Source organism: Dreissena polymorpha, chromosome 2 (genome assembly GCF_020536995.1).
Source record: "Dreissena polymorpha isolate Duluth1 chromosome 2, UMN_Dpol_1.0, whole genome shotgun sequence".
NCBI lineage: Eukaryota > Metazoa > Mollusca > Bivalvia > Myida > Dreissenidae > Dreissena > Dreissena polymorpha.
In genome coordinates this window covers 92,724,083-92,751,737 of record NC_068356.1, presented here as the reverse complement: position 1 = coordinate 92,751,737, position 27,655 = coordinate 92,724,083, and the positions used below count along the sequence as shown (strand labels likewise).

At 37.3% G+C, this 27,655-nt stretch overlaps 2 protein-coding genes across 2 annotated transcripts in view; both read left to right on the top strand.

The window, feature by feature from the left end:
- LOC127868066 (uncharacterized) overlaps positions 1-2,736 on the top strand; it is a 32,143-nt gene extending 29,407 nt beyond the window's left edge. The window contains exons 15-16 of the mRNA XM_052409654.1: positions 1,459-1,628; positions 2,260-2,736. Of these exons, the coding sequence (XP_052265614.1) occupies positions 1,459-1,628; positions 2,260-2,349 (260 nt within the window). The 3' untranslated portion in view covers positions 2,350-2,736. The remainder of the gene's footprint in view (positions 1-1,458; positions 1,629-2,259) is intronic.
- A 3,503-nt stretch (positions 2,737-6,239) lies between these two features.
- Positions 6,240-26,573, top strand: LOC127869902 (uncharacterized). The gene is made up of 15 exons (XM_052412560.1): positions 6,240-6,297; positions 9,078-9,220; positions 9,379-9,473; positions 10,212-10,414; positions 11,480-11,646; positions 13,499-13,614; positions 15,260-15,331; positions 15,793-15,894; positions 16,567-16,725; positions 17,396-17,480; positions 18,724-18,889; positions 23,080-23,262; positions 24,592-24,761; positions 25,078-25,185; positions 25,671-26,573. The coding sequence occupies exons 1-15, from the start codon at positions 6,240-6,242 to the stop codon at positions 25,908-25,910; spliced, it is 2,067 nt and encodes a 688-aa protein (XP_052268520.1). The 3' UTR covers positions 25,911-26,573.
- Positions 26,574-27,655: the final 1,082 nt, after the last annotated feature.

Below are 27,655 nucleotides of genomic sequence, written 5' to 3'. Positions count from 1 at the left end.
AATGTAAAATAACATAAAAAAATGAGTGAAAATCTCTGACCTGGCCCCACCCTAACCCCTATAACTTTTGACCCAGGGGTCAGATCAAAATTCCAAATAGTGCAGGGTCGCACATATGCTCATAGCTACCATGTGTGTAAGTTTCAAGGTTCTAGTGCTTATAGTGTAGGAGGAGATAGTGGCCAGGACGGACAGACGGACGGCGGAGATAACCACAATATCCCCACGCTTTTCAAAAAGCGTGGGGATAATAAAAGGTTACATTACACTAAATCATTTTGTATCCCTCTGTGGTCCTGTTTCTAAAGAGTTCCTTTTCTCTTCGGTATTAAAAGCGATTTAGCGATCGCACCCATGCTTTTTGTGATTATTTCCTGCATCCTGTGTATGTCTGCAACATTTGTGCGCATTTCATTGGGGATTACGTTGAAAGATGACTGTTTGGGGTGCGTTTATTGAAGTTCTGGTCTTTTGTCGAAATTTCACTTTCGAGGGTGCTTGCCTTTGGGCGAATTTAACTTTCTTAGAAGTTGCGAGACCATATATTTTTGACTACATTTATTGAAAGAGGACAGATTAATCTTTAAAATGATACCGGTCTTGCAAAATTTGATATATAGGAGATACCAGAAAAATGCTTTGAAAGTTGGCAGTTTTATAATGGGACCTTATGGGAAATGGAATAAGAGTAATATAACCAAAAAACCAAGTACATTTTGTGGTTCATGAATAAATAACATGCGATCTTATTCGGCTGTTGGGCACGGGAGGTAACGTATTTTCGGTAAACCTTTTCACGTTGAGGGAGTTATCATCCCTTACAGCAAAGAATGGCTGCCTATTACGGGCTTCACTGGAAATATACGATTGGCCATATCAATATATTTGAGATGCGCAATGCAAAAACGCGGCTTAATGAATGTGCGTTTAGTGTAGTCCCAGACAAGCATGTGAAGTTCGCGTCAAGCAAATCAAGGATTACACTTTCCGCCTAGACCTACACTTCGCTAAAAAGAGACAAGCTTTAGACGGAAAATACCATAAAGCGGTAAGTGTCGTCCCTGATTAGCATGCGTTGATTGCACAGACTAATCGTAGACGACACTTTACGCACATGTATGAAACCCAGTTTTCATAGAGCGCTGTACATCTTTAGATCACGATCGGCAGATATTTTTAACTGTCACGGCAAACTTGCATTAAACCCCGTTTTCTTAGAGCGGAAGTAATTTCTATGTTCATCGTCCTCTTTCTGTAAGGTTAAATGTTTTCTGGCAAAGCGACCATTGATGTAATATGAAAATTTGAACGTGCATTACATAAATAAGGGGGGGGGGTGAGAAACATTTGCGAACCGAATATAGTTTATGTTGTAGTATGAAGAAATGTAGATTTATGTAACCGCGGGACCCTGAGTACATATTCAAGTATGTATTGTTTTTATTTTGCGTGTTTTAGCATTAGTTGGTGTACTTGACCCAAATAGCAGGATTCAAGAATGTACGTCATCCGGAATAAGAGTTATGTTTCCGGAAATCGAAGGTGTCGGTACAGTGCGCACGCGCTATCCCATAATGCCTCTGCATTCCGATGGAGAGCAGACGAGAAAGGAACTGGAAGCACTCAAGGTTTTTTTTATGCAATGCGAACTCGTCCTTAAGCAATTTGAAATTGTCATATAAAAATATAAATGTCTTGGCTTACATTTTCATTTTAGGTTTGTTGCTGTTGTTGAGTTTGTGTGTGAAATGCGTGTATGTAAGGCGCTTTTTCTAAATTCTATGTCACATTCATATTCGAGCGAATACAAAAATATTAACAAATTCAGGATACCACAATACTTGTTTTCTACAAACCAGCATATCATTTTATGAGGATGATACTGATGGCTTTCAAAGTAGATATTTAGTATGGCAAGTAAAACACTTTTGAAACAGCGAATTTTGGAACTTTGTTGATATGAACATTGTTCCGGGGAAACTGGGCTTCATGCATGTGCGTAAAATTTCGTCTCAGATTCCCCTGTGCAGTCCGAACAGGCTAATCAAGTACGACAATTTCCACATAGACTGAATTTTTGTCTACAAGAGAGCTCTCTTAAAGAAAACTTCAATAAAAGCGATACGTGTCGTCCCTGATTAGCCTGTACGGACTGCATGGGGAAATCTGAGACGATATTTTACGCACATGCAGCAAGACCATTTTTCGCATAACGAGGTGCCAGCTATTAATCCATAATGAGGTATGTTTGCTTTACAGGACATGCTGCTGGACGCCAATGGAGAGTTCTTACAAAGGCGAGAGTTTGAACCGGATGAAGAGGAGGAGGAGGAGGAGGAGGAGGAATAGGAGGACGAGCAGCAACAGAAAACGAAGAACTCTTATATAAAACCCCAATACTTTCTTTATGCAACCGATTTTTGTAAACTATAGAATATGCATGAGCTACTCTCTGGTAAAAAAGAAGTTTATTTCTTGTTCGTGCAGTTTCGTACTAGCTTATCATGTACAATCCGCTGCCAATGCGGACATCAAATGCTAAGCTGGGACGATATTTTACGCCCATACATTAAAGTCCCGTTTTCCCAGAGTCATGATAATACGTATATAATAATTATATTATACCGAATACGATTTTTATGTGACCTATTTTTGTTACCTATTAAATATTTTGATATTATCAATGCTATTATCCTATTATGCTATTATATGACACACAATAAAAATTAAACCGCATGTTGAAGCTATGATGTTTTTCATTGTTAGTAAAAAGACGTTCGGTATTGCTAACTTTTCGCCGTGGTGTAATGGATATGGTGTCCGCCTAGCGACTGGGAGGTCATGGGCTCGATCCCCACCGTGGGAGCGTTCTTTAGATCTCCCCTAAGACACCAAGTACTGGTTCTAGGCCCAGGAAACGGACTCGAGAGCGTTTACATAAGCCTAATATTTTCGATGCAATCGAGCAAAATTAAATAGGTTTAAACATTGCAAACTTCGTAATATAGATAACTGACTGACAAAGTGACCACACAAATAATATACCGGTAATTAGGCTAAGATAAACACAATCTCTTAACTTTCATATGATATAGTTTGGTTCACACATGTCATATTAACGATAAAAAAATAAAAACTTTGAGCAAAATGTTTTGTGACAGCATGTCGTGAATCGAGTGTTTAGAATCAAAGTGGTTCGTGCATCATGATGTTCAAATCTTAACCTTTGACATTCTTCACGACATTTGTAGAAATTAAAAGTGGTAACGATATGCCAGCTACAGACGGGTCCGTTGAGTGGTACCGATATGCCAGCTACAGACGGGTCCGTTGAGTCTCCATATGATACTATTTTAAACTGAGTAATTTAAAGATATTTCTTGTTCTCATTGTCAACAAATCAAATGAGTATAGTAATTAGGGGCTGCTTTTGAGCGCAGCCCAAATCGTGACAACCGTGCTTCATAATTGTGTACGTTTTGATGTCTGTCAAGTTTATACTCGAGTCTTTGCAACAATTTCATAACAAAATGAAAAAGAATGATGTACACGACTATAAAACAATGTCTCTCTTTATATGTTGGCAATATTGTTCCTAATACCTTTGGGATTTCCCATATGCATGTCTGCCATTGTATCTTAATTTTTTTTTCTCTGATAGAACTTCATACCCGCGACTTCTCTGTATCAACACATACAGATCGTTTACCAAACATTTTAATCAACTTTTAAGGACGGTTATACATAAGCTTATAATGGAAATTATTTTTCTGCATCGTCGATATAATATGTGTCTTGTTCTGATAAAACTGGCCATAATGCAAGTGCGTAAAATGTCGTCCCAGATTAGCCTGTGCGGACTACATAGGCTAATCAGGTACAGCACTTTCCGCCTAAATTGGAATTTTGCTTTTAAGAGACTTCATTTAAACGAAAAATGTCATAAAAGCGGAAAGTGTCGTCCCTGATTAGCCTATGCGGACTGCACAGGCTAATCTGGGACGACACTTTACGCACATGCATTAAGCCCAGTTTTCTGCATCGTCGATATAATATTATGAAGCATGTTTTCAACTCACGTTACCCGATGTATGCAGTCCTGTTTGGGGAAGCATTTATTTGACCAAATTGTTACTTCTTTTTTATTCTCAGACAAATTGTACATGTTTGCCCGTCACACGTCATGTCTTTCATCAGCTCACGTCTGTTACTTCGCTTCGTTTCACAAATTCGTAAAAAACATCAACAATTTGAATACTAATTGAGACAACCATTCAGTATCCCATCGAATGCACAAAAAGCCTCCACATCGTTAGAATTTGATGTTAAAGTGTTGTTTTTTTATCAAACACCGGATCTGAATAACAACATAGAAACAAAAATGACTAATGGTACGGATTTCGTGAAGTCGGTATTATTTCTGTCTCATTAAACCCACAAAGGCACATAAAGCTACGACTTGTGTCTTCATTGTGAAATGCTCGAACACACTTTATGATGACTTAAGAAGTCAACAAAGAATATAATTATATAAATTATTTTGATTGCAGGCATTTAGACAATTATATTCATAAAGCTGAAATATAGTGAACGTTAATGTACAGAAAGTATCGAACAAACGTACAGTTTAGTGGAGAAGTGGACAATAATAATAATTGGTAACAGAGATATAATCTGTTTTATTATGTTAATCAATGAGTCATGGAGATTTATTTGTACGATTTCAACGCTACTGACGTTGGTATACATTTGTGTTCAGTTAGTCAGGATGAAAGACAAAAGCCTCTACATAACGATATATTCGATTGATTGCAAACCGAACGCTTGCGATTTAACTTAAGGTGCGATGTCGTCAGAGCCTAACAGCGTCAAATGATAAAATTTACGTAAGAGTTTGATTTTAATATGATTTGGGTTAAGAATGATAGTTTGATGTCCCGGCTTCGATTCCCACTCTGGGACCCACAGCACTTTTTACAGGAAACGGACTTAATCTTCTTTTCCCCTTAGTCGCCGCTTCACTTCACGTCCGGAGGCTAGGATGGTTTTCTGTGGAGCCTCCATCTGTACCTACAGCTTCTCTTCAGGCTCACAATTTCGTGTACTGCCGAATTGAAGACAATATTTACATGAAAGCTGCTGCGATTGTCCTATTATCCCAAAATAACTTGCATGTATTCCCGTTTTCCTTTGCAGCTGAAGAACAGTGAGAACCATTAATAATAGTCGTGTTCTGAGAAAACTGGGCATAATTCATGTGCGTAAAGTGTCGTCCCAGATTAGCCTGTGCAGTCCGCACATGCTAATCATGGACAACACTTTTCGCCTAAATTGGATTTTTGCTAAGAAAAGACTTTATTTTAACGAAAAATGTCATTAAAGCTGAAAGTGTCGTCCCAGATTAGCCTGTGCGGACTGTGCAGGCTAATCTGGGACGACACTTTACGCACATGCATTATGCCCAGTTTTCTCAGAACACGACTCACATAAATATGACAACCATACAATACTGTATCATACTATGATATTAATTAGCATGTTAACGAATGTCACTTTAAATAAATAAATAACAATTTTGATTTTAAGCTAGTTTGACATAGGTTTGGTCACTTGTTCAAATCTTATCAATATCCTTGTTACCACTCAAGTGGTCACATCTATGACACAATGTTCATGAAACTTAGTTAAACAAATAAGTTGACAAAATCCATGCCGAGTGCGGATCTACATGTAGGTTACATGTGTCCAAAAAAATCACGTTGTAAAATCTTTGAAAAATCTTGTAACCACTCTGAAGGCCATGTGCATGACAAAATCTTGATTAACCCATTCATGTTTAGCGTCCTGAAAAAAAGGACATTGCAAACAGCGTAGACCCAGATGAGACGCCGCATAATGCGGCGTCTCATCTGGGTCTGCGCTGTTTGCTGAAAGGAATTTCTGTAAGAAATATTCTAAATATAGAAATAAGTATACTGGACATCCCTAATTTTTGAAATAAATTGATCCAATTTTGAAGGATGGGAGAGTCCACTGGGCATAAATGGGTTAAAATGATTAAAAAACTATTGATGGTGAGTAGCAATATATTCAGCGCGTTCTCTTCGAAATTATTGAAACGTCAATCGAAGATTAAACAAGCACAAACTAAAATCTAGTCAGGGGTTAAAAAGCAAGTGCAAGTAACAAAAAGTGATGATTGCTGTGAATATACAAACAAAGTCAGTTGCTGCCCTAAAATGAACCCACAGCTGTGTATGGTGTCACAAAATACGAACACCATTGACGTATTAGAGGGTAATTTAAACATTATATATAAAAAGATCTAACATCGCAAAAAAAGTCAGCCGTAACAAAACTGTTCGCGCCCCACGACACAATACGAAAACTATTACCTTAATGTATTGGTAACTGTGTTTATGAAAAGCTCAATTATCTCGATAAATGAGATGTGTTTTTTTCTTCAAAAAATAAATTATTTTGTTCACGGACGGGTGAAAACGGTTCCGAATTTCACCCACGTCATGCGTCTTCGAGCACATATAAACTCAGCTTCTCATGGACAGTTGCCATTTGAATCTTGACATATTTCGAGGAGTGGAATTTTAAGATCCGCAAATATCAGGAATGCATTTGGTAAGTATGCTGAGTTTGTTATAAATCAATAAAAAAATAAACGTAACTTATGAAGTCATGCATTGTTGATGTTTTGTTTTACATGCACTATTTCATATTATATTTTACCATTGCACATTTTATCCAGGGGACATTGGACTGCCTTTTTAATAAAGAATTTTGCTTCTTTAACACTCGTTACTGCGCATTACGAAAATAAAGCAGATTTAAAAATACCTTTTTGCACCTCTATAAGATAACTTAAGGCATACGTCAAATTTTATTTTGCATTTAAACGCATTTTGTTATTATTTACTTGTATATTGGTCATAATAGCTGTGCATATATATCATTTTGATCGATGGACATTATAATAAACAACGTTTGTGGCGCCTAATATTTTAATATGTATTATGCGTCTACACTAATAATTCATGGAAAGCACGCCAATGAGTTGCGGAACTGTTTACATAAATTATACGAACTGATTACATTTGCGCAAGTAGCTAGAAATAACTCAAACATTATTAATTGACAATATTAATTTTGCCGAATGTATGATGATTGTTGATGTTTTAATTAGTATTTTTGGTCCAAATTGTAAACTGACCATCTTTCTCGTATTGCCAGGTGCTTCAGAGTTGCGTTGAAAATAAGCCTAGCTCTGTGAAAACCGGGCTTAATGAATGTGCTTTAAGTGTCGTCCCATATTAGCCTGTGCAGTAAGCACAGGCTAATTAGGGACGGCATTTTCATCTTAGCCTGTATTTTCGTTTAAAAGATACGCTTAAAACGAAAAGTTAAATTGCAGCGGAAAAAGCCATCCCTTATAAGCTCTTTCAGGGCTGGAACCGAATTTTGGAGACCTTTGCAAACAGTTTGGATCCAGATGAGACGCCACAGAACGTGGCGTCTCATCAGGATCAAAACTGTTTGCTTTTCTGATAGTTTTCTTTGAAAAAAATCCAAGAAAAATGCTAAGTTTAGAAATTCAGCAGACCACATTTTTTTGCAGACGACAAATTTCCCAGCGTGCAAAGGGTTAGCGAACTACACAGGCTTATCATTATGCCCACTTTCCCCAGAGCGTGGCTTATTCATTTTAGAGAGTTCTCGATCGTTGAAACCCACGTTGACTTTAAAAAATTATGCTTCTTAATTGATCGTTGGATATTACGTTAGAATGTACTCGTATTGTCGACTATGGTTCTGTATCAAATTTCGCGCGAAGATTCAACCTATAAAACGTGGCGGGAATTTGTTGCCTTGTTATGTTTACCTCTGTCTTTACACGCGCTTCTCACCTAGCCGACACGGTTTCAATCCTCGTTGATGGAAGCTTGTGAGTTCTTTTTTAATCGTAACAATATCAGAAAGGCTGGGTTTCATGCGGCTTCTCCGGCCCCACGCAACCCAAGACCATACCACAATTTAAACTCTTTTAGTAACAACTAAACGGTTGTAAATTGCAACTATAATTCAATATTCTTCCCGACTTTCGCTGGTCTAGTAACGTAATTAGGTACGAGTCCTGTGATACCCCGAGTCCATAACTAATGCAGGCGCGGACGGACTTAACCCATTTATGCCCAGTGGACTCTCCCATCCTTCAAAATTGGATCAATTTATTTCCAAAATTAGGGATGTCTAGTATACTTGTTTCTATTTTTAGAATATTTCTTACAGAAATTCCTTTCAGCAAACAGCGCAGACCCAGATGAGACGCCGCATTATGCGGCGTCTCATCTGGGTCTTCGCTGTTTGCAATGTCCTTTTTTCAGGACGCTAGGCATGAATGGGTTAATTAAACTTCGACATACACTCACAAATATACCGATGGCCGTTCTGTTAACCATTAAACATCTAATATTTACAGGGTCCGCTTTCGTGCCTAGTGCTGGCATGCATCGCGGAGAACGTTGGGAGTGCCTTTGGGACACTTGGTACGTACTTTGAAGTTTTATAAAACCACGAGTTAAAAAAAAGAATATAAAACTATTTAGCTGTTTAGTTATGTTATGCATTTAACATGCACTGGAAATACCTTTTGCGGAATATTTTTTCTTGAAACAATACCTATATTAAAGTATTAGCGATGTGCGCTGACGTCGTTGATACATCTGTGCAGATGAATTACTGCAACAAATCTTTAAAAAAAACTCTTTACAGGCACTTTTATGTTGGTGATATATTATACATGAACAACGCTCTGGGACAACGGGGCTTAATGCATGTGCGCAAAGTGTTATCTCATGTGATCGTGTGCATTTCGCACAGGATAATCATGGACGACACTTTCCGCCTTAACTGAATTTTGCTACGAAAAAACGAGGCTTATTGCATGCGCGTAAAGTGTCATCCCTGATTAGCCTATGTAAACTTCACGTGCTAATCTGGGACGATACCCTACGCGCATGCAATAAGCCTCGTTTTCTCAGATATATATGTTTTTGTACGTCAAGAACTCACGGTCAAGGTCGAACATCTTATACGTGAGCTCAGCTACATACAGAGGACTGTCGGTGATCTTGCCCGCCAGGTGATGCTGCAGCAGACGTTTGTTGAAGAGCGCATACGCTCTGACGGTAGTTCCGGTCTGAAACAGGTAATGCCGTAAAATTCATGTTATTATTCTGCAATTCTTTAGCTGTTTCCAGTCAAATATATTCTTTTGAAGCACACCGAGAATACACCGATTGTCATTACCTGAAACATACTTTCCGTTCGGAAAATAAAGTCTTTGTGTTACTGGTAAACTTGCAGGTACGGAACATTGTTAATGGCGACCGCATATACCACACCGCGGACCAGTCGGCGTTCAGCGTTGCTGGGATACACGAACATTCCAGTAACACAAGGTTTGTGTTCAATTGCAAATGGACAAGTTTCGCTTATTGTGATATTATGTATTATAGCCATATAAGCGTTTCGAATAAAATATCGCCCACTTGATGCAAAAAAGGTACCATGTTACATTGAAATTAGAAGACACGTGGTACCTTTTTGCACCAATAGGGCGATACACTGCTTTAGGAAGATTGATTATCATTTAGCTTGTTTAACTAGTTAGAAAAACCCATCTATATACCAATCAACACATGAGCATGTATCGGTTTTTGTATTTGATATCACATGCTTTTTTGTCTCAATGCACGTTCAATGTAATATAATGTAATGTAAAATTGAGGAAAAGTTCAGTGCATCTACGTATCGAAGAATGTAGTTTATTGCATGTGCGTTAAGTGTCCGTCCAGCTATCAGGACCGACACTTTCCGCCTAGACTGGATTTTTGTCTGAAAGAGACTTCCTTTTAACAAAGTTCCATAAACGCGGAAAGTGTCGTCCCTAATTAGCATGTAAGGACTGCACAGGCTATTCTTGGACGACACTTTAGCTTCATGCATTAAGTCAAGTTTTCTCAGAACGCGGCTCAAATAAAATGAGAACATGCACGTCGACGACATTCACGGCTGTTAATCACGCGCGCCAACTCTTTTTTTTTCAAAAAGAGGTGGCGCGCGTGATTAACCGCCGTGACATTGGGTCATAGCTATAAAAAAAAACACCATACAAACGTATGACCACATTTCTTTAGAACCATAGGTATGGGTGAGCTGAACGTGGTGATGAACGGCGTTGAGTTCCGCACACGTCATAACGACTACCGTCTGGCGATGCCCGCGTCGGACGGCACATATCATGGTCAGGTGGATATTCCGTTCCCGGAAGTTCCGGAGGAGGTTCTGAGTAAAGAAACGCCTGAAGAGCAGATTGAGGAAATGAAACTCTGGTTCAAAGGTAGGCGCCTATATTTTACAAAGGGATGTTAAGTGCAGATCGATTGGTCACTGTTGGCTGGGGTACTACTTAGAAATACCCAGGTACTCTTATATACATTTCAAATTAACCGGAGTACGAACCATATACAAAAAGTACCCCGGAGTATGGCCGGTTGCATTTAAGCGTTTTTTCCGTACCCTGGATACACTGAAGTTTACTTAAAAGTATCCGGGATACTTTGAAGTAAAAACTGAACCGACAACGTCGAATTGAACTTAAGTACATGTATAGGAAGGGTCGAGTTGTGTATTTGAGTCCGTGTAGAAAATGAACAAATGTGAAATTGTCAAATATAAACTGGCAAATTAACAAATTAACAAATGCGCAGTAATCAAGTAGAGATTTCTTGAAGCTTTCACTCGCACACCTTGTGTTCTCAAAGAATAAGAATCGTATTGTATTCTTACGTATTTTCACACACATTTATCATGAAATAAAGAAATACTCTTCACTCTTCTCACGTTTATATTTGTTCTCTTTCTGTTCCATGAGCCCGCATACGGAACACAGGAATAACGAAACCATAGAAACCTTATATGTATCAATTATTGGTGTTGTCCCTTAGTCTTTTGTTTAAGCAAGCGACCCAATACCGAAGACATCATGGGAAAATACAAACAAAAACATATTAAACATACAATGATTAAATCCGAGGACACTGTTTAGGAACGACCAGTGCAAAGTATTATTTGGCAACTTAATCTTTGTCATACAAAGGACCATGCCCGTGCTTTAACCCATTTATGCCTAGCGTCTAGAAAAAAAAGCCTTCGCAAACAGCGTAGACCCAGATGAGACGCCGCATGATGCGGCGTCTCTTCAGGGTCTGCGCTGTTCTCGTAAAGGAATTTTTGTAAGAAATATTATAAATATACAAAATAAATATACTAGACATCCCTAATTTTGGAAATAAATTGATCCAATTTAGAAGGATGGGAGAGTCCACTAGGCATAAATGGGTTAAAAAAGTTTCTCTCCTGCTCGGGCAGCTGAAGTTTGATTACTTTAGACAACGTATTTCAGCGTTCAAGGACCAGGACTACTCGGTGCGAGACTACCGAAGGTACTTCAAACCGGTGCTTTGTTACCTGGAGGGCGCCTGGACGACCAACACGGAAGAGCTCGAGGAACCGTTCTTCAGTGACCGACATTTCATCGACGCATCCAGCTGGTTTGACCTTCAAGAAAAGGTCAGTGCTGATTTACGCAAAGAGCGCGATATACGGATTATGATCAACTGTGTATTGTATGTTGTTTAGGATTAAGAAAGAACGTCATTTGTTGCCACTAACATCGTCAACAATTAGATAGGTACGTCGGCTAAATTGTTTGTATCGTTTACTCTTTAAAATACCTCACATAAAGAAGAATATACAATGACATGCAGAAATCTTCCCCATCTTTATTTGACATGATTTCTTTATATTTTCGCTTTTGTGAAAGCCGTTTGTCCGTCGTGTGTTGTGCGTCATGTGTCGTCCGTCATGCGTCGTCAACATTTACCTTATTTACATTGTAAACACTCTAGAGGCAATATTTTTGTCCGATCTTCATGAAACTTCATGAATCAGAACAACATGATATATTTGACAAGTTCGAAAATGGTTCCAGTTGATTGAAAAATAGAGCCGCCATTGGCTGTATAAGGCAATGGTTAACTTGCTAACACTCTCGAAGCAAAATGTATTGTTCGACAATAGTTCCGGTCTGTTAAAAAAAATAGTCGCATGAGGGCGAAGCATTTTTTTATGTGTCAATAGGAAAAACTTATTTACAATCTAGAATTCACATTTTAGACCAATCTTTATGAAGCTTGGTCAGAACATATGTCCCAATAATACCGGTTCCGGTTAGCTGAAAAACATGGCCGCCAGGGAACGGGGCAGTTTCCTTATACAGCTATAGTAAAACCATAAAAGTCACATTTATTGTCCAATCATCATGAAACTTAGTCAGACCATTCGTTCTAATGATATTTTGGATGAGTTCGAAAATGGTTCTGGTCCGGCGAAAAACAGCTGCCAGGGGGTGGGGCTGTTTTCCTGATATAGTTATAGTGAAACCTTGTTAACACTCTAGAAGTCACATTTTGAGCTAAATCTTCATCAAACTTGGTTGGTCTTTTGGTTCTTATGATAGCTCAGCTGAGTCGATTTAGGTCAGGTCGATGTGGTCTTTACTGGAATTCTGATTTATGAACATAATAACTTAAAAACTACTATTACTATAATGTCTTTATTTAAATCGTTTGAAGTTACAAAGGGTATTCGAGTATGTAACGATGAAAAATACAACGGTTGAACGCCTTTGATTAAGTTTAATGAGGTTTAATGATGTAGACAAAATCCCAAACACCCATGTTAATATTTTAAATAAAATGTTACTTTATTGTATGCAGATTTTCTTAAACAATAATTTACATAAGGTTTTATGGTGTTTTGAGCTGTTTGCTAATCGGGGACATAATGATGTTTAATGCCCAAATTACTGCTTGTTTAGTCGGATTTATGAAACGTAGCGATGACACATACGGACGTCAGAGAATGAAGAAAATGAGACGTGAGAAATTTGCAATTTGATTCAGAGTGATAGGACATAAGTTTGACACGCATAATTTTACATAGAGGTAAATAGGTTGACACCCAACGGGTAATATGAGTTATGATACATGTTTAAACTTGGCACGATTTGCGTATTCATATTGTTGGTATCAAACATAAAAACAGAAAATTATAAAACACTAGTTCCAAAATCGATTCCAATTCTATCCGAAACATACACATGTTACATGTTTAACGGTGACCAACTCAATCCAACCGTGATCGACTATCTACGGAACCTCCGTAATATTGGAATAAATCGTCTGATGATCCAGATTGCAACACAATAAATACTGTGGGTTACAACCCATTAAATCATTTTATATTGGAATCTAATTTAGTACTAACTTACCTTGAAACTGCACTCAAATAGCATTGCCTTAAGATAAAACACACACATGACTGCATACTCAAGCTGATTCCTTCGTTACTATGGTAACAGGTTCGATTCACTTCGTACACCGGTGGAAAAGACATTCTGGAGAACTATGCGTACCTCCCCACCACGATCATGAACGTCGTCAATGGGACACCTATTTACGCGCAGTGGAACTACAGGTAAGTGTTGGAGCGTCAGAGTATGAACACACGGGATTCGATTTATTTATAAATCCACAATATCAGTTTCTCCGATTAAATGACATAGAACGCCTAAATTAACTTAGTGGTTATGAATATAGGTCATGTGTACCAATATGTGGTTACCGGAACGCCTGCGCTCGCCAACTCTTATTACTATGGTGTACGAACTGGTCCAAAACTATTCTAAACTGTCCGGGACGGTTTATAAACCGTCCGGGACGGTTTGTAAACTGTCCCGGACAGTTTACTAAACTGTCCCGGACAGTTTCTTACTTTTGAACCGCTCGTGCGTCTGTAAACTGTACCGGGCGATTTATTTTGTGGATTACAAACCGTCTGGGACAGTTTAGGAAACTGTCCGGGACGGTTTCCTAAACTGTCCCGGACGGTTTACAGGCATTAATTTTAGTACGGCATAGGTTCTTAAGAGGAGTCAATCAACCAATCAGAACACTCGTAACACTTCGCATTTGTGTGCCATTTCGAATGTGAGAATTTCCTTTTTAGTAACGTTTACTCGAGTGATTGTTCGATAATTTATCATTTGTACGCGAATATGGACAGAGATCGGTTTTTAGAGACTTGTCGGGATGTGTTTAATTCCATTACAAGAACTTTAGAGACAAATAGGTCCCTTGAGGTGATTAACTCTTCACTGACAAGATTGGATGCTCTGGCTAGCAATGTGAACAGAATATTCATTTTTAACTCTGGAGTTTTTGGCAGCAATGATTGATTGAATATTTTCAAAATCATGTTTTGTCCGAGAAAAATAGCGTCGCTCGAGATGACAACGATATTACATTACGACTTCTAAAGTAAAGCATTAATGTAAGGAGTGTTCTGATTGGTTGATATAAATAATTCCGTATCGGACAGTTTAAACCGTCCCGGACAGTTTACTAAACTGTCCCGGACAGTTTAAACCGTCCCGGACGGTTTATGCGCACGAACGGTCCAAAACTTTCCTAAACCGTCCCGGACAGTTTGTAAACTGTCCGGGACAGTTTAGTACACTGTCCGGGACAGTTTACAAACCGTCCCGGACGGTTTCTAAACTGTCCCCTACAGTTTAGAATAGTTTTGGACCAGTTCGTACACCATATATTACTAGTCGGCAAAACAGTCATCATATCGTGGGGAAAATTAGTACGCAGATGTCCCTAAAGAAAAGTGTCTTAATAGAGAACTGATAAATCCCGCGTCAAGCTAAAAAGGGTCATATGTAAAATGCGGCAAGCGTATCTCCAGACCTGTGTGTGCATCCGCGCAGTCTGATCAAAAGCTACCCTGTACGCATATGATACCACTAAGTGTAGCAGTGACTCTATAGCGGACAGGGTAGCTCCTGACCAGACTGTGTGACTTCGCATGCTGGTCTGGAGCTACGCTTGGCGCATATAACATAAAACACATTTTCGCATTTTCATTTTATGGTTAGCCGAAGAATGATTCTCTCTGAAAATATAACAGCATTAAACAGATTTTTATAACCTAGTTTATTTTACCTATGGTTGAAAAAAAACGCAAAATATTATCCTTTATAACAAAATGTTATATCAGTTCATATGTTGCTTTTAATATCGTTAAGTATGTATAGATCGCGAATGTATGCTTGTAGAATCCTATGCCATCCGTTGCAAGATGATTTGCCACTGAAAGCTCTTGAATTCGTCGATGACCTATCAAGAAGGTAAATAGAGACTTAGATACGGGAAGCGGAGGCGGCGTAAGAATATGTAAGTTTGCAACCACGATACAAACTGAAATATGTATTAGCAATACATGAGTATTAATTGGGAACACCTATTGACGATCAAACATTGTGTTTCATAAAAATTTAAAATGTTTCTGATGCAGACTTTGAGCTGACAATAAACCTTGCTTCCCACCAAGAGGGAATTTCGGGACTATTGTTTTTAAATAGATTACCAGACCTATGATTTTGTTTGTCGATTGGCGACATGATGTAGGTACGTTGTATTAAGGAGTCAACGTCGTGTTTTAATTTTATTTTCGCAAGAAATAGAGGCACTATACTGGGCTTAATGCAAGTGCGAAAAGTGTCGCCAGACTATTGTGGGAAGACACTTTTTTCACATGCATAACGCCCAATTTACCAAGAACACGGATCATATGATCTTTTAATCGTAGAATGCGAAATCAGTTCACGACGGCGCAGTTACTGGATACCCGCATGGCAAGATTCCGAGTGAGAAGCCAAGTTCCTACGAATCCCGACTTGATTCAGCCAAGGTGACTATTCAACTACTGACATGAACACTAGTAGCTCATGTTAATTGTGCGTGAGTGTTTTTGCGTTGTTCTTGAGCTATTTCTCTTGGGTTAAGGTGACTTGAATCCCTTGGGTCACTTCATACTAAATATCACCGTACGATTTCGTCTCTGCCGGAGAAACTGGTGTTTCACTTTGTTTATATTATAACCTTATAACATCCATTGTTGTCAAGTAAAGGGGGTAAACTGGAATCATGATGGGCGATATTGCGTCTGTCTGTCTTTATGTCGGTCTGTCTGTCTATGTCTATCTACCAGTCTTTGCGTCTGTCTGTCTGTCTCTCTATGTGTCTGTGTGTCTGTCTTTTTGTCTGTCTGTCTTTCTTTGTGTCTTTGTCCGTCCGTCCGTCCGTTTTTCTCTCTGTTTGTACAAACTTGTCCTCATACTTTATTCCACGCATTTTACAACGTACAACATTCGAAATTGCTGGAATTGTTCTCTGAAACCCGTGCTTCACATGTATTTAATTTTGGAATGTAAAATGATTTAGTAATCTTGTACAAGTTTTCTCAAATGATACTCCGAGGGTAAAATATTACCATGGTGTCAAAAAAGAAACACAGAATTCATAGCAAAGGAGTTATGGAAACGTCACAGTTAACAGTAGACGAACTCTTGTACGATTTTAGGTCCTACGACTGGGGCCTACTGGACGATCTGATGTATCAGATCCCAGGGAAAGACAACTACGCCGCCAATCTCTATGACGACGGCCTCGGGGAGACGCTGTATCACTATAACAAAGGGTTCGATGCTCTCGTAAAACTCAATACTGCCTTTTATAACAGGTACTGTTTTTTTATTTGAAATTTGAAATACTTTTTTTCCCAGAAGACTCGTAGAGATTGTTTACTATACAATGAGCTGGTAATATGCGAAAGTATCGTCTGTTATGATAAGTGACATTGGTACAAACACGGTACAAGAATTCTAATACGACTTGTATTTACTGTTTTCTGCATCTAAAATCAAAGAACAAATACCGAACAATAAAGGATTCTTAGATAAATTGCCAAATATAAATATGTATCCCTTTGAAACCTTTATTTACACATTTCCATCTTATGAACATACATATTGATCAAGCAAGACTTAGCATGGTCGTTTACACATATATGCATTTAATTTACATTTTTATTGTAATAAAGGTGTATCAAAGACACGCACACCTTGTAATAAGAATATTATTCACTTTTCCACTAGAGCGTTCGGAATGACGGTCCTTTACCAAATGAGGCGATGTTATCAGAATTTTTATGCTCCTTTATAATTTTGTTTTTGATCATTGGAAATACATTTTATGAATGTTTTTATACTGATATCGTTTAATGAACCATTAGTTATGAACATGTTACTTAAGACGAGCGGTGATATATTATTTAGAAAAGTGATTACTTATTGCAATATTCGTGCAATAAGTAATCACTTTTGTAAATGATGTATCACTTTTTTTATTAGAGCGTACAGGATGCATCGAAAGGATGCTTCCGGCAACACTGTCAATCATCGCGGTTTCTCCGACCCTAACCTGTTTGCTGCCCAGGTAAAATGACGTCTGGTTACGTACCGGTTTGTTTAACCCCATTTATGCCTAGTGGACTCTCCCTTCTAAATTTGAACAATTTATTTCATAAAATTAGGGATGTCTAGTATTTTTATTTCTAATTTAGAATCTTTCTTACAGAAATTCCTTTAAACAAACAGCGCAGACCCTGCTGAGACGCCGCATTATGCCAAGGCCTTTTTCTAGACGCTTGGCATAAATGGGTTAACCTTTACGTGGAAACACGTGGGTTGCGTTTGTAAACTATATAATTCAATATAATTATATACGTATAAGAAGTTTTCAGTATTGTCGCCTTAATGAGCATACTAGTTCAATTTAAAGACAAAATACTTAGAAAACAACAGTACAATGTTAAACTCTCGTTTAAAACAAACTTTGCAGACTATTTACTAATGTGGAGGTGTCCAACATACGGCAACTTTCGATTAGATTATCTCCAAGATTTTCCGCTTCCGTAGAAATTTACAGTTATTCTCATGAACTCATCTCAAACAAAAACGAGAGCACCGATGGCGTTGAAAGTGTATTTGCAAGATGCTGGGAAGCTTCTGCTGAAGTAAATGTTAATAAATTAGTTGTCTGAATGAAAATGTAAAAGGCTATACAAAATATTTTTTATGAAGACCAAGACCATTGCCAAGCAATAAAAGTCCCCCACCTCGCATGAAGCAGCAATATAATTGTCTCCCTTTGTTTTCAAGGGACGTAATTTGTAGATAGTAATTTTTTCAAAATAACTCTTTTTTGCCAATTACAGAATTGTTTAACGAACGAAATTTGTTTTAGTTTCTAAGAACGTTTTTTCACGTACAACGGTCTTAGAAAAATTCACTAAAATGGTGTAAGCAATGTTCTTGGAAGAAAACGTTAGAAAAAAGTTTCTAAATGAAAAATGGTAAGAATTACGAAATACTATATTAAATATCTTTTTTGTCCGCCCAAAATCAGGGAATGCTTGGAAAAGAACAATCGTTTCCCCTGTGATTTTGAAATGCGGTATTACAAAAGCCTATTTGCGTTGCAAAAGACTAATCACATTATATATTATATCAGCTTAGATGCATTATTTAGCCTCGTTCTGTGAAATCTGATTCTGCTAATTGTATGTGTTTTTCTTCCAGGATTAGCGCGTGCACTCCACACAAGCTTATCAGAAACCTTATCTTAGTTAATATCATGAGTGTAACGAAAAGTGAATGTTTAATATAATTCGTTGCAGACGACCAGTGAAGAAGTCGCCGCCATGTCAATGGAAAGCTGCCAAATCATTCGGAAAACAGAAGTTTGCAATAGATACACCGCCCGCTACACGTGGGCCATCCCTCTGGAGATCATCTATCTGACCCCGCTGTTGGCATGGAACCCGTACAATATACGTCACGTGGGTACGTGGAGTACTTCTGTTACGTAGGATTCCGAAAGGAGGAGTGATGAAGTAAAGAAAATATGTTTTATAAATAAACGGCATAATATGAGAATTATGCTATAAAAGTAAGTTTAAGATATATAGCGGGATCATATGGTGCTTGAATTCAGTGGAATGATCACTTTTTGATATGGCAACAAACTTGACACATTTGTAGATAAAAGTATTTTATTCAATTTTAGCTATGGACCCATCTCCATTTTTCAAGATGGCCGCCATTTTAAGATGGCCGCCAAAATTTAGGAAATCACATTGGCATTGAAATTAACTGCTTTATGTTATACATTAATTAAAATATGTTTCTTACGGCGGCATAAAGGGGACATAGGAAATATTTTATTTAACTATTTTCTATGACGTGCGCACGTCATAGTTATGACGTGCGCACGTCGTAGCTATGACGTAGCTATGACGTGCGCACGCGATAGATATGACGTGCGCACGTTATAATTATGACGTGCCCACGTCATAGCTTTGACGTGCGCACGTCATAGTTATGACGTGCGCACGCCATAGTTATGACGTGCGCACGTCATAACTATGACGTGCGCACGTCATAGAAATAGTTAAATAAAATATTTCCTATGTTATATTATTTAACTATTTCTATGACGTGCGCACGTCATAGTTATGACGTGCGCACGTCATAACTATGGCGTGCGCACGTCATAGCTATCGCATGCGCACGTCATAGCCTTGACGTGCGCACGTCATAGCATTGACGTGCGCACGTCATAACTATGACGTGCGCACGTCATGTCTATCGCGTGCGCACGTCATAGCTATGACGTGCGCACGTCATAACTACGACGTGCGCACGTCATAGAGACTGTCAAACAAAATATTGCCTATGCCCCCTTTATGAACAGAACAGAACAGAACAGAACAGACAGTTTATTAGACTTATACATAAGTACATCGTCTTTAATGCATATAATCATAAATAAAGTAATGTCACGTGTCATTATACTATAGTAAGTAACTAAATTAATAATACATTATATATTTATAAATATGACAATTCAATGAAATTTCGACACAAAATAAGAACAGAGAACAACAACGATTTCGCAAAGAAAAAACATAATAATTTTTTTGTAAAAAATTTTTTTATGCAACTGTATGACGTGCGCACGTCATAGCTATGACGTGCGCACGTCATAGAGACTGTTAAATAAAATATTGCCTATGTCCCCTTTATGCCACCGTAATTTCTACACGAAAAAATGAATTAAATATTTCATATAATTCAAAATGGCTTCAAAATGGCCGCTTAATGTACAAAAAATAGGATTTTCCTAATTCAATCTATAATTTCAATGTTCATTGAACGTATGTTACATAAGCAAGTGTTTTTCTTTTTTTGTATTATCAGAAACCTTTATTTGTATATTATTTTCAACATGTTGTTTCAGTCCTTAAATAAAGAAATAACTGAATTCAACGAGTTTACACTTCCACCTTAAAGCTGCATTAAAATCTAACCGCGGTCACATCCTCCACCACATATGGTGCTTGTATTCAGTGGAATTGTTCACATTTTTAGATAAAAGCAACACACTTTGATCATTGGTAGTTTAAAGCATTTAAGACAAAAAAGGCTATGGACCCTATTCATATTTTTCAAAATTGCCGCCATTTTCAAAATGGCCGCGAACCTATCAAAAAAAGGAGAAAATATCGAGGTGCTGATTTTTCGTTGCGATCTTTTACAAATCAAATTAAATAATACAAAACTTTATTATTAATTATGCTGATAATCAAAAATCTTTACAAGAAAAACATTTATTATAATTATTTTGTTAATTTTGTACTTTTTGTAAGGTCAAAAGGTTTTGTTTTATTTATTTTTTTGGGGGGTGGGGGGGGGGAATTATGCTTTTTTGGCAAATATTCATTTACTTTAATAATAAATAAATCGATAAAGCAGATTATCATGGTCCGAGAGCCCACTGGTGTTTATTGCAAGTTTTGAGGCCAAGAATGTGTGTGTATATTTGAAAAGAAAATTTTATATCCTTCCAGATAACCCATTTCTTAAGTGTCACAGCAGTGCATATCTATCATTTTTTTGGGTAAAATCACTCAAAATCGAAAGTTTTCCCTCTGATTTCTGGAATAATTTAATAAATAGACATTTTCAGTCTGGGAATTTACCCAGGGGTTCAGTGTTTTGGGGTATTAAATAGGTATCAGAAACCTTTCTGATAGTTCAGTAAAAAAATAATAATTTTCCATGTATTTATTTTAGGGAAAAACCACAAAATTTCGCATTTTATTGTTGCAAATTTGCCCATTTTTCAAATTTTAATTCTGCGAATTCTTTTACCAAGTTAACAATTTCCAACATATTTGTCTAATCAGTGTTTTAAAAACACATATATGGCCTCCTTGTTTCATTCCAACGACTTTTTTTTATCAACATCTATTAGTGATTTTGGGTTGAAATGAATAAAATCACACACAAAACTGCTGATTTCTGGAATAATTTGATTTAATTAGATTTATAAGACATGTGATCATTATAATAATCAAATATCGTTCGCATATAAACAATTGCATATAAGATAATCAAACAATGAAATGACCGCAGTGTTATTATAGGTCAAAACCACTATTTGTTACAGTGTATGTAGGTTAAAAACCACTAAAATTTTAACTATTTTACCTGTTTTATTACATTTTTCAGGTTTTAGTCCCTCGAAGTTTTACTCAACTGAAATAATTTTCAAAATAGTTGTCTAACTATTGTATTAAAACACACAAAAGGGTCTCCTGATTTAATTGGAACATGAACATTTTTGAATGACGACTTTTAGTGAGATTTCATGAACAATATACGAAATCAAACACAAAACTGCTGATTTCTGGTATAATTTGATATAGTTAGATTTATTACACATGTGTGATCACGATAATAATAAAAACTGTTCGTCTTAGTTCATATGCGAATAACATTGCTCAAAACCAAAACATGCCAATGAGTACAGTGTACTTGTAGGTATAAAACCACTTACTTTTTTACATTTTAATACTTTTCTCAATAAAACGCGCACTACATAAACTTATGTTGGTTTATTTGCAACACAGTTCACAATTTCATAACCTTGTCTATCGAGGCTGAAATGCGGTAAATAATATGCTCAATATTTGAATCCCAGATTAGCCTTTTTGGTCCGCACAGGCTTATCAGGGACGACACTTTCCGCCTAAATTGGAATCTCGTTAAGCAAATACTTCATTTAAACGAAACATTCACTAAAACCGTAAATTGTCGTCCCTGATTAGCCTGCCCGGACTGCACAGGCGTACAGTGTATATCAGGAACTACACTTAACGTACATGCAATCAGCCCCGTCCTACCAGATTTAGGCTCATTTTGTCCTGCGTTTTTCACTATCTCGTATTATTTGGAATATGGCCAATATTACTACCATTAATACAAGATTTCTGAAGATTAGTGTAATTATATACATGGTTAAGCATAATAGCTTGGTGTTGGAAATGAATAAAAAAATATTCGGGCAGAAATAATAAATAAAAAAAAACAACTTTGTTCTTAATCCTTTATTACGTTATACATGTATTATTATTCTTACATTTAAACAAACAAGCCAAAACATAGTTAAGGTACCTTTATAAGCCTACTAGCATTATTATGGAGAGTTTCAATCGACCCTGCGAATAAAGAACACATGTGAACAAAGACGACTACGACCACACCCCTTGAGTGGTCTTTATCAGCAGGATAGACTGTAGCACTAATTGCATCACATAGTACAGTATATGCAAGAACACCTGTGAACAAAGACGACTACGACCAACACCCCTTGAGTGGTCTTTATCAGCAGGGTAGACTGTAGCACTAATGGCATCACAAAGTACAATATATGCGTTATTGGCATCATTAAACTCTTCCATCCTTCTAAATTGGAATAATTTATTTCCAAAATTAGGGATTTCTAGTATAATTATTTATATATTAAGAATATTTCTTGCAGAAATTCTTTTAGGCAAACAGCGCAGACCCTGATGAGACGCCGCATTATGCGACGTCTCATCTGGGTCTCCGCTGTTTGCCAAGGCCTTTTTTCTAGACGCTAGGCATAAATGGGTTAAACCAAAGCATTATGCTATTATCTTCGTCAGGGTCTTTCGACGCAGACGACATTAAAGACGTCGAGAACACTGCAGACGGACTGCCGCGCACCGGCGGATTGACGCCGGATGAAGCCTTCAACGGAACGCACGAGAAGAGTTTCTACCGAACACCCGCGGACCTGTTCGCAAGCAGCACGTCGGTCGATGCAGGCAGTGCAGACACAGCTAAAGGTCTGGGGTCCGTCTTATCAAAGATCGTACGACAATGTTAACATACGATTTAATTTTGTAATTTAAAAATATAAGTGATAATGATGTGTATGTTTCAAATATAAAGGATATTTGACAGCTACTTTGAAAATGAATGGAAACGTTCAACAAAAGTAATTATAAATGTGACGGTTACGTATTTATGGCGCTTCGAAAATTGCATCGTAAGGTGAGAATGTCGTACGATCTTTGATAAGACGGGCCCCAGTACATTATTAAAGTGACATGTTCACATATTTTCGTATGTTTTACGAATTGTGTAAATTATCAAGAAAAAACGTTTTAAACATTTTATTATTTTACCGTTTTCTGATGAAAATTATCCTTTCATAAACCACTATTTTTAACATTTGATTTAGTCGGGGGTGTTATCTCGGTTGTTTGAACATAATGTGTACTTTCTTTTTTGAATCTATGTCAATTATTTTGAAAATGGTCATTTTACTAAATTTAAAAAAGTCCATTTTAGTTCTATGACGTTTTTGTTTGGTACTTTGTACTTTGCCCTAAAATATCTACCACGTGTTATAAAAGGGTTTTCTCCTTCTGGTGAAGCTGACTTGTCCACCTCGCTTTTATTAATTCATCAATTCGAATCATTCGTTCGGTAAAGGGAAATTACTCAGCCTCCGTCGTTCATTGGTAGAAATGAGGTAGCATTTAAGATTAGCTTATTGTAATGTAATACTTCTTTTCCATTTTAGCCTCATGTTCGTAATGCATATTCGTTATGTGTCGTCCAAGATTAGCCTGTGCAGTCCGAACAAGATATCAGGGACGACACTTTCCGCTTTTATATCATTTTTCGTTTAAAGGAAGTTTCCTCTGAGCGAAAATCTTGTTAAGGCGGGAAAGTGCGCGTGCATTAAATCCCGTTTTTCCCTTTGCCCAGAAGGAGACTCTCTATTAGTGTCTTGTTCTGAGAAAACTGGGCTTAATTCATGTCCGTAAAGTGTCGTCCCATATTAGCCTGTGCAGTCCGCACAGGCTAATCAGGGACGACACTTTCAGCCTAAACTTGATTTTCGGTACGGAGGGACTTCCTTGAAACTAAAAATACCATTAAAGCGGAAAGTGTCGTCCCTGATTAGCCTGTGCGGACTGCACAGGCTAATCTGGGACGACACTGTACGCACATGATTTAAGCCCAGTTTTCTCAGAACAAGACACATTATATTCGAACTACAATTGAATCACCTGGTCCACAAGAGCGTCCGAATGGACGCACACGTGTTGCAAATAAATGCTGTTTTATTCAAAGGTCTTAGTTCACTCCTGTTTCACATATAGGCGTTGTCGGTGTCCTGGACCAAGAAGGCAATGTCCGAAAGGTAGTGGCTTCCGGTACAAGAATAATCATACCGGAAATCGAAGGTGTCGGTACAGTGCGCACGCGCTATCCCATAATGCCTCTGCATTCCGATGGAGAGCAGACGAGAAAGGAACTTGAAGCGCTCAAGGTAAGTCTCTTTATCATTCACTGCTTTGCTGTGAAGACACGTTATTTCGTTCCCATAAAATCTTTTTGTCAAACTGATGATGTAGCCAATCATGAAATCGAAGAAAAAAGAATGCTATAATCTTGGTCTGTTCTACAGTTCACAATGACGTATCGAACTAGTTTGTAAAATGATTTAAACTTAAGCTATTACCAATTGTTATGTACATAATTGATAGTGAATGTGTGTGATATACCATGCAGCTATATCGATGTTACGCTTCAGAATCGTTTATTAAACTATTAAATCAGAATGAGTTGCGAACTATTTAAATCAGGACATGGTCATGAGAATGGGGACATATGGCGCGTTATTCGACGAGACACCTATCACCGTTCACAATGTAGACGACTACACGAAAGAAGATCCTGTCCATACACTGCAGGTAATTGGTGTAGTTGTTCTTGCTGAATGCACCGAAACACACAAGTGAAAATCCATGTTAATTAACTGAAGTTGTGTTGTTCGAACTGTAATAAAGACAATCAAACCAATCAAGTATGCCATTCATTAAAACAATCAAATATGAAAGATTTTATGTATTAAACGTTATTTTAAGGATAAACGAAATTTGGCTGCTGAAATGTTCATTAGATGTTTAAGTTTTACATATTATTAAATGTAAAGTTATACCCACATATTTCCGATACATTAAAGTCGATCGACAGACTGACGTATTTATATAGACGAACCACTGTATATAAGTCCAGAAAGCGCTGTACAAAAATCGATCAACTTCTGAAAAAATTCAATAAGCCGCTTTGCCGACGTACTAACCTCGAGAGACCTTTCTAATAAAGTCGATACACCGGTGTACTAAATTATTTAGTAAACTGTAATAAAGTCCATAAACCGCTTTACTCCCAATAGGTTGCCCCCACTACTCAGGATCCCCCTGGACTGCATAGTCACACCATCACCGTTCTGCAAAGTGAAATCGACCTCATGAGGACGGGCAAGGCCGTCGTCTTCACAACCACCACGGACAACGGTCACACGCACGTCCTAAAGGTCAAGATGGACAGTCTTGGCAACTTCTTCATGGCAACCTGCGACGGAATCTTCACATGTTGGGACGGTCATGCCAAGCAGCTGATTTTTGTTTCGTAAAATGTCGTCAGTTTATTTTGTTAGCCGCTTAGAGACGCTCTCTATAACATGTATTCACTGCATTTTTACTTTGCGTTGTTGTAACACACTTTACTGAGGATAATGTTTGCACCTTTGACCTCTGAATTATAACTAATTGAATGCAGAAACGTGAAAATTAAACGTTGCTATAATGTAATGATTTAACTAATGTCATTTCTTTGCATTTTGATCAGTGATATTTCTTTCAGAAACGGCATAAGCAAAGTTTCAAACTTGGAAAATATTATGGACTGCGGGTTATAATTGACCACTTTATGATGTAGCTTTGTTTCATAAATCAATGCTATGGCTTTGACCCATATATCGACGTAGCTTTTTCTTGTCAATTATTGTGATGGCTTTGACCTATATATAGACGTAGCTTTGTGTTATCAATTATTGTAAGGACATTTGCCCATTGAACGACGTAGCTTTTTCCTTTTAATCATTGTTATAGCTTTGACTCAACTAACAACGCAGCATTTTCTTATCAATAATAATTCCTATCAATTATTATTATAGCTTGGACCCATCGAACGACGCTACTTTGTCGCATCAATTATTGTTACGACTCTGATATTTGTTTTCTTTGTGTTTTATTTTCATGTATCTCACATTTTCTATTAAAACTGCTGCACTGAATATATATTTTAGATTAATTTTCTTTAAATGTGTTTCTTTTCCAACTTAGTGTCAATCACATAAAATAAAACAATAGAAATGAAAATTAAAGAAATATTTCCAAAATCAAATAGTAGTGTATTTTAGGCAACGAAAAGCTAATACGGACATATCGCCTAAGAAACGTTAAGGCAGCATCCAATAAATTATCAACATATTACTTTTAATAGGAATGGGCAAGATCCATCAAGCGTTGTCTCGCGAGAGCTCAGAAAAGCGGAATTCATGTAAACACGTGCCACTCTAACAATGTGTTGCAGTTCGAAGTCATTAAAAGGTCAAACACTGCACAGTTCAAATACAAATCCTGATCTGCGAACCAAAACTGGTAATCTAAACGAAATTTCTCAACGTCATTAGTTACTTTTTGCCTAAGTTCTGGGTAGCCAATTTGATACACAGTTATTTACGTTTTCAAACTTGCTGCTAATTTTTTATTTTTATGAAACGACACATTCAGAACAATATCATTTATACCAAATTGAAATTTCTAGTTATCATTCATTTATATCATGAAATAAAAAAACTTTTACAGCCTATTTATGGAGTTTAATGACGTAAAAAACATATACCGGTAGAACTTATAGGGAATTGTTCACAGATAGCGCCAATTTAAGTGTTTAATTTGATGTTTTGAATTTGAATTGGTTTGTAGGTGTAACTTTTTTCATATCCAAATGATCATTATTTATAAATGCAACTGTGTTTTGATTCTGAGTCTTCGCCATTACTGTTAATTGCACTCTTCTTTTATGACCAAAGTTGTAATCATGATGAAAAGATGTCATTTTTAGAATCTGGTGAAAAGTCTCTTTAACCCACATATGCCTAGCGTCTAGAAAAAAATGCATTGGCAAATAGCGTAGATCCTGATGAGACGCCGCATGATGCGGCGTTTCATCAGGGTCTGCGCTGTTTGCTTATTGAAGTTTGTGTAAAAAATATTCTAAATATAGAAATAAATATATCAGACATTCCTAATTTTGGAAATAAATTGATCCCATTTAGAAGATGGAAGAGTCCACAAGGCATAAATGTGTTAA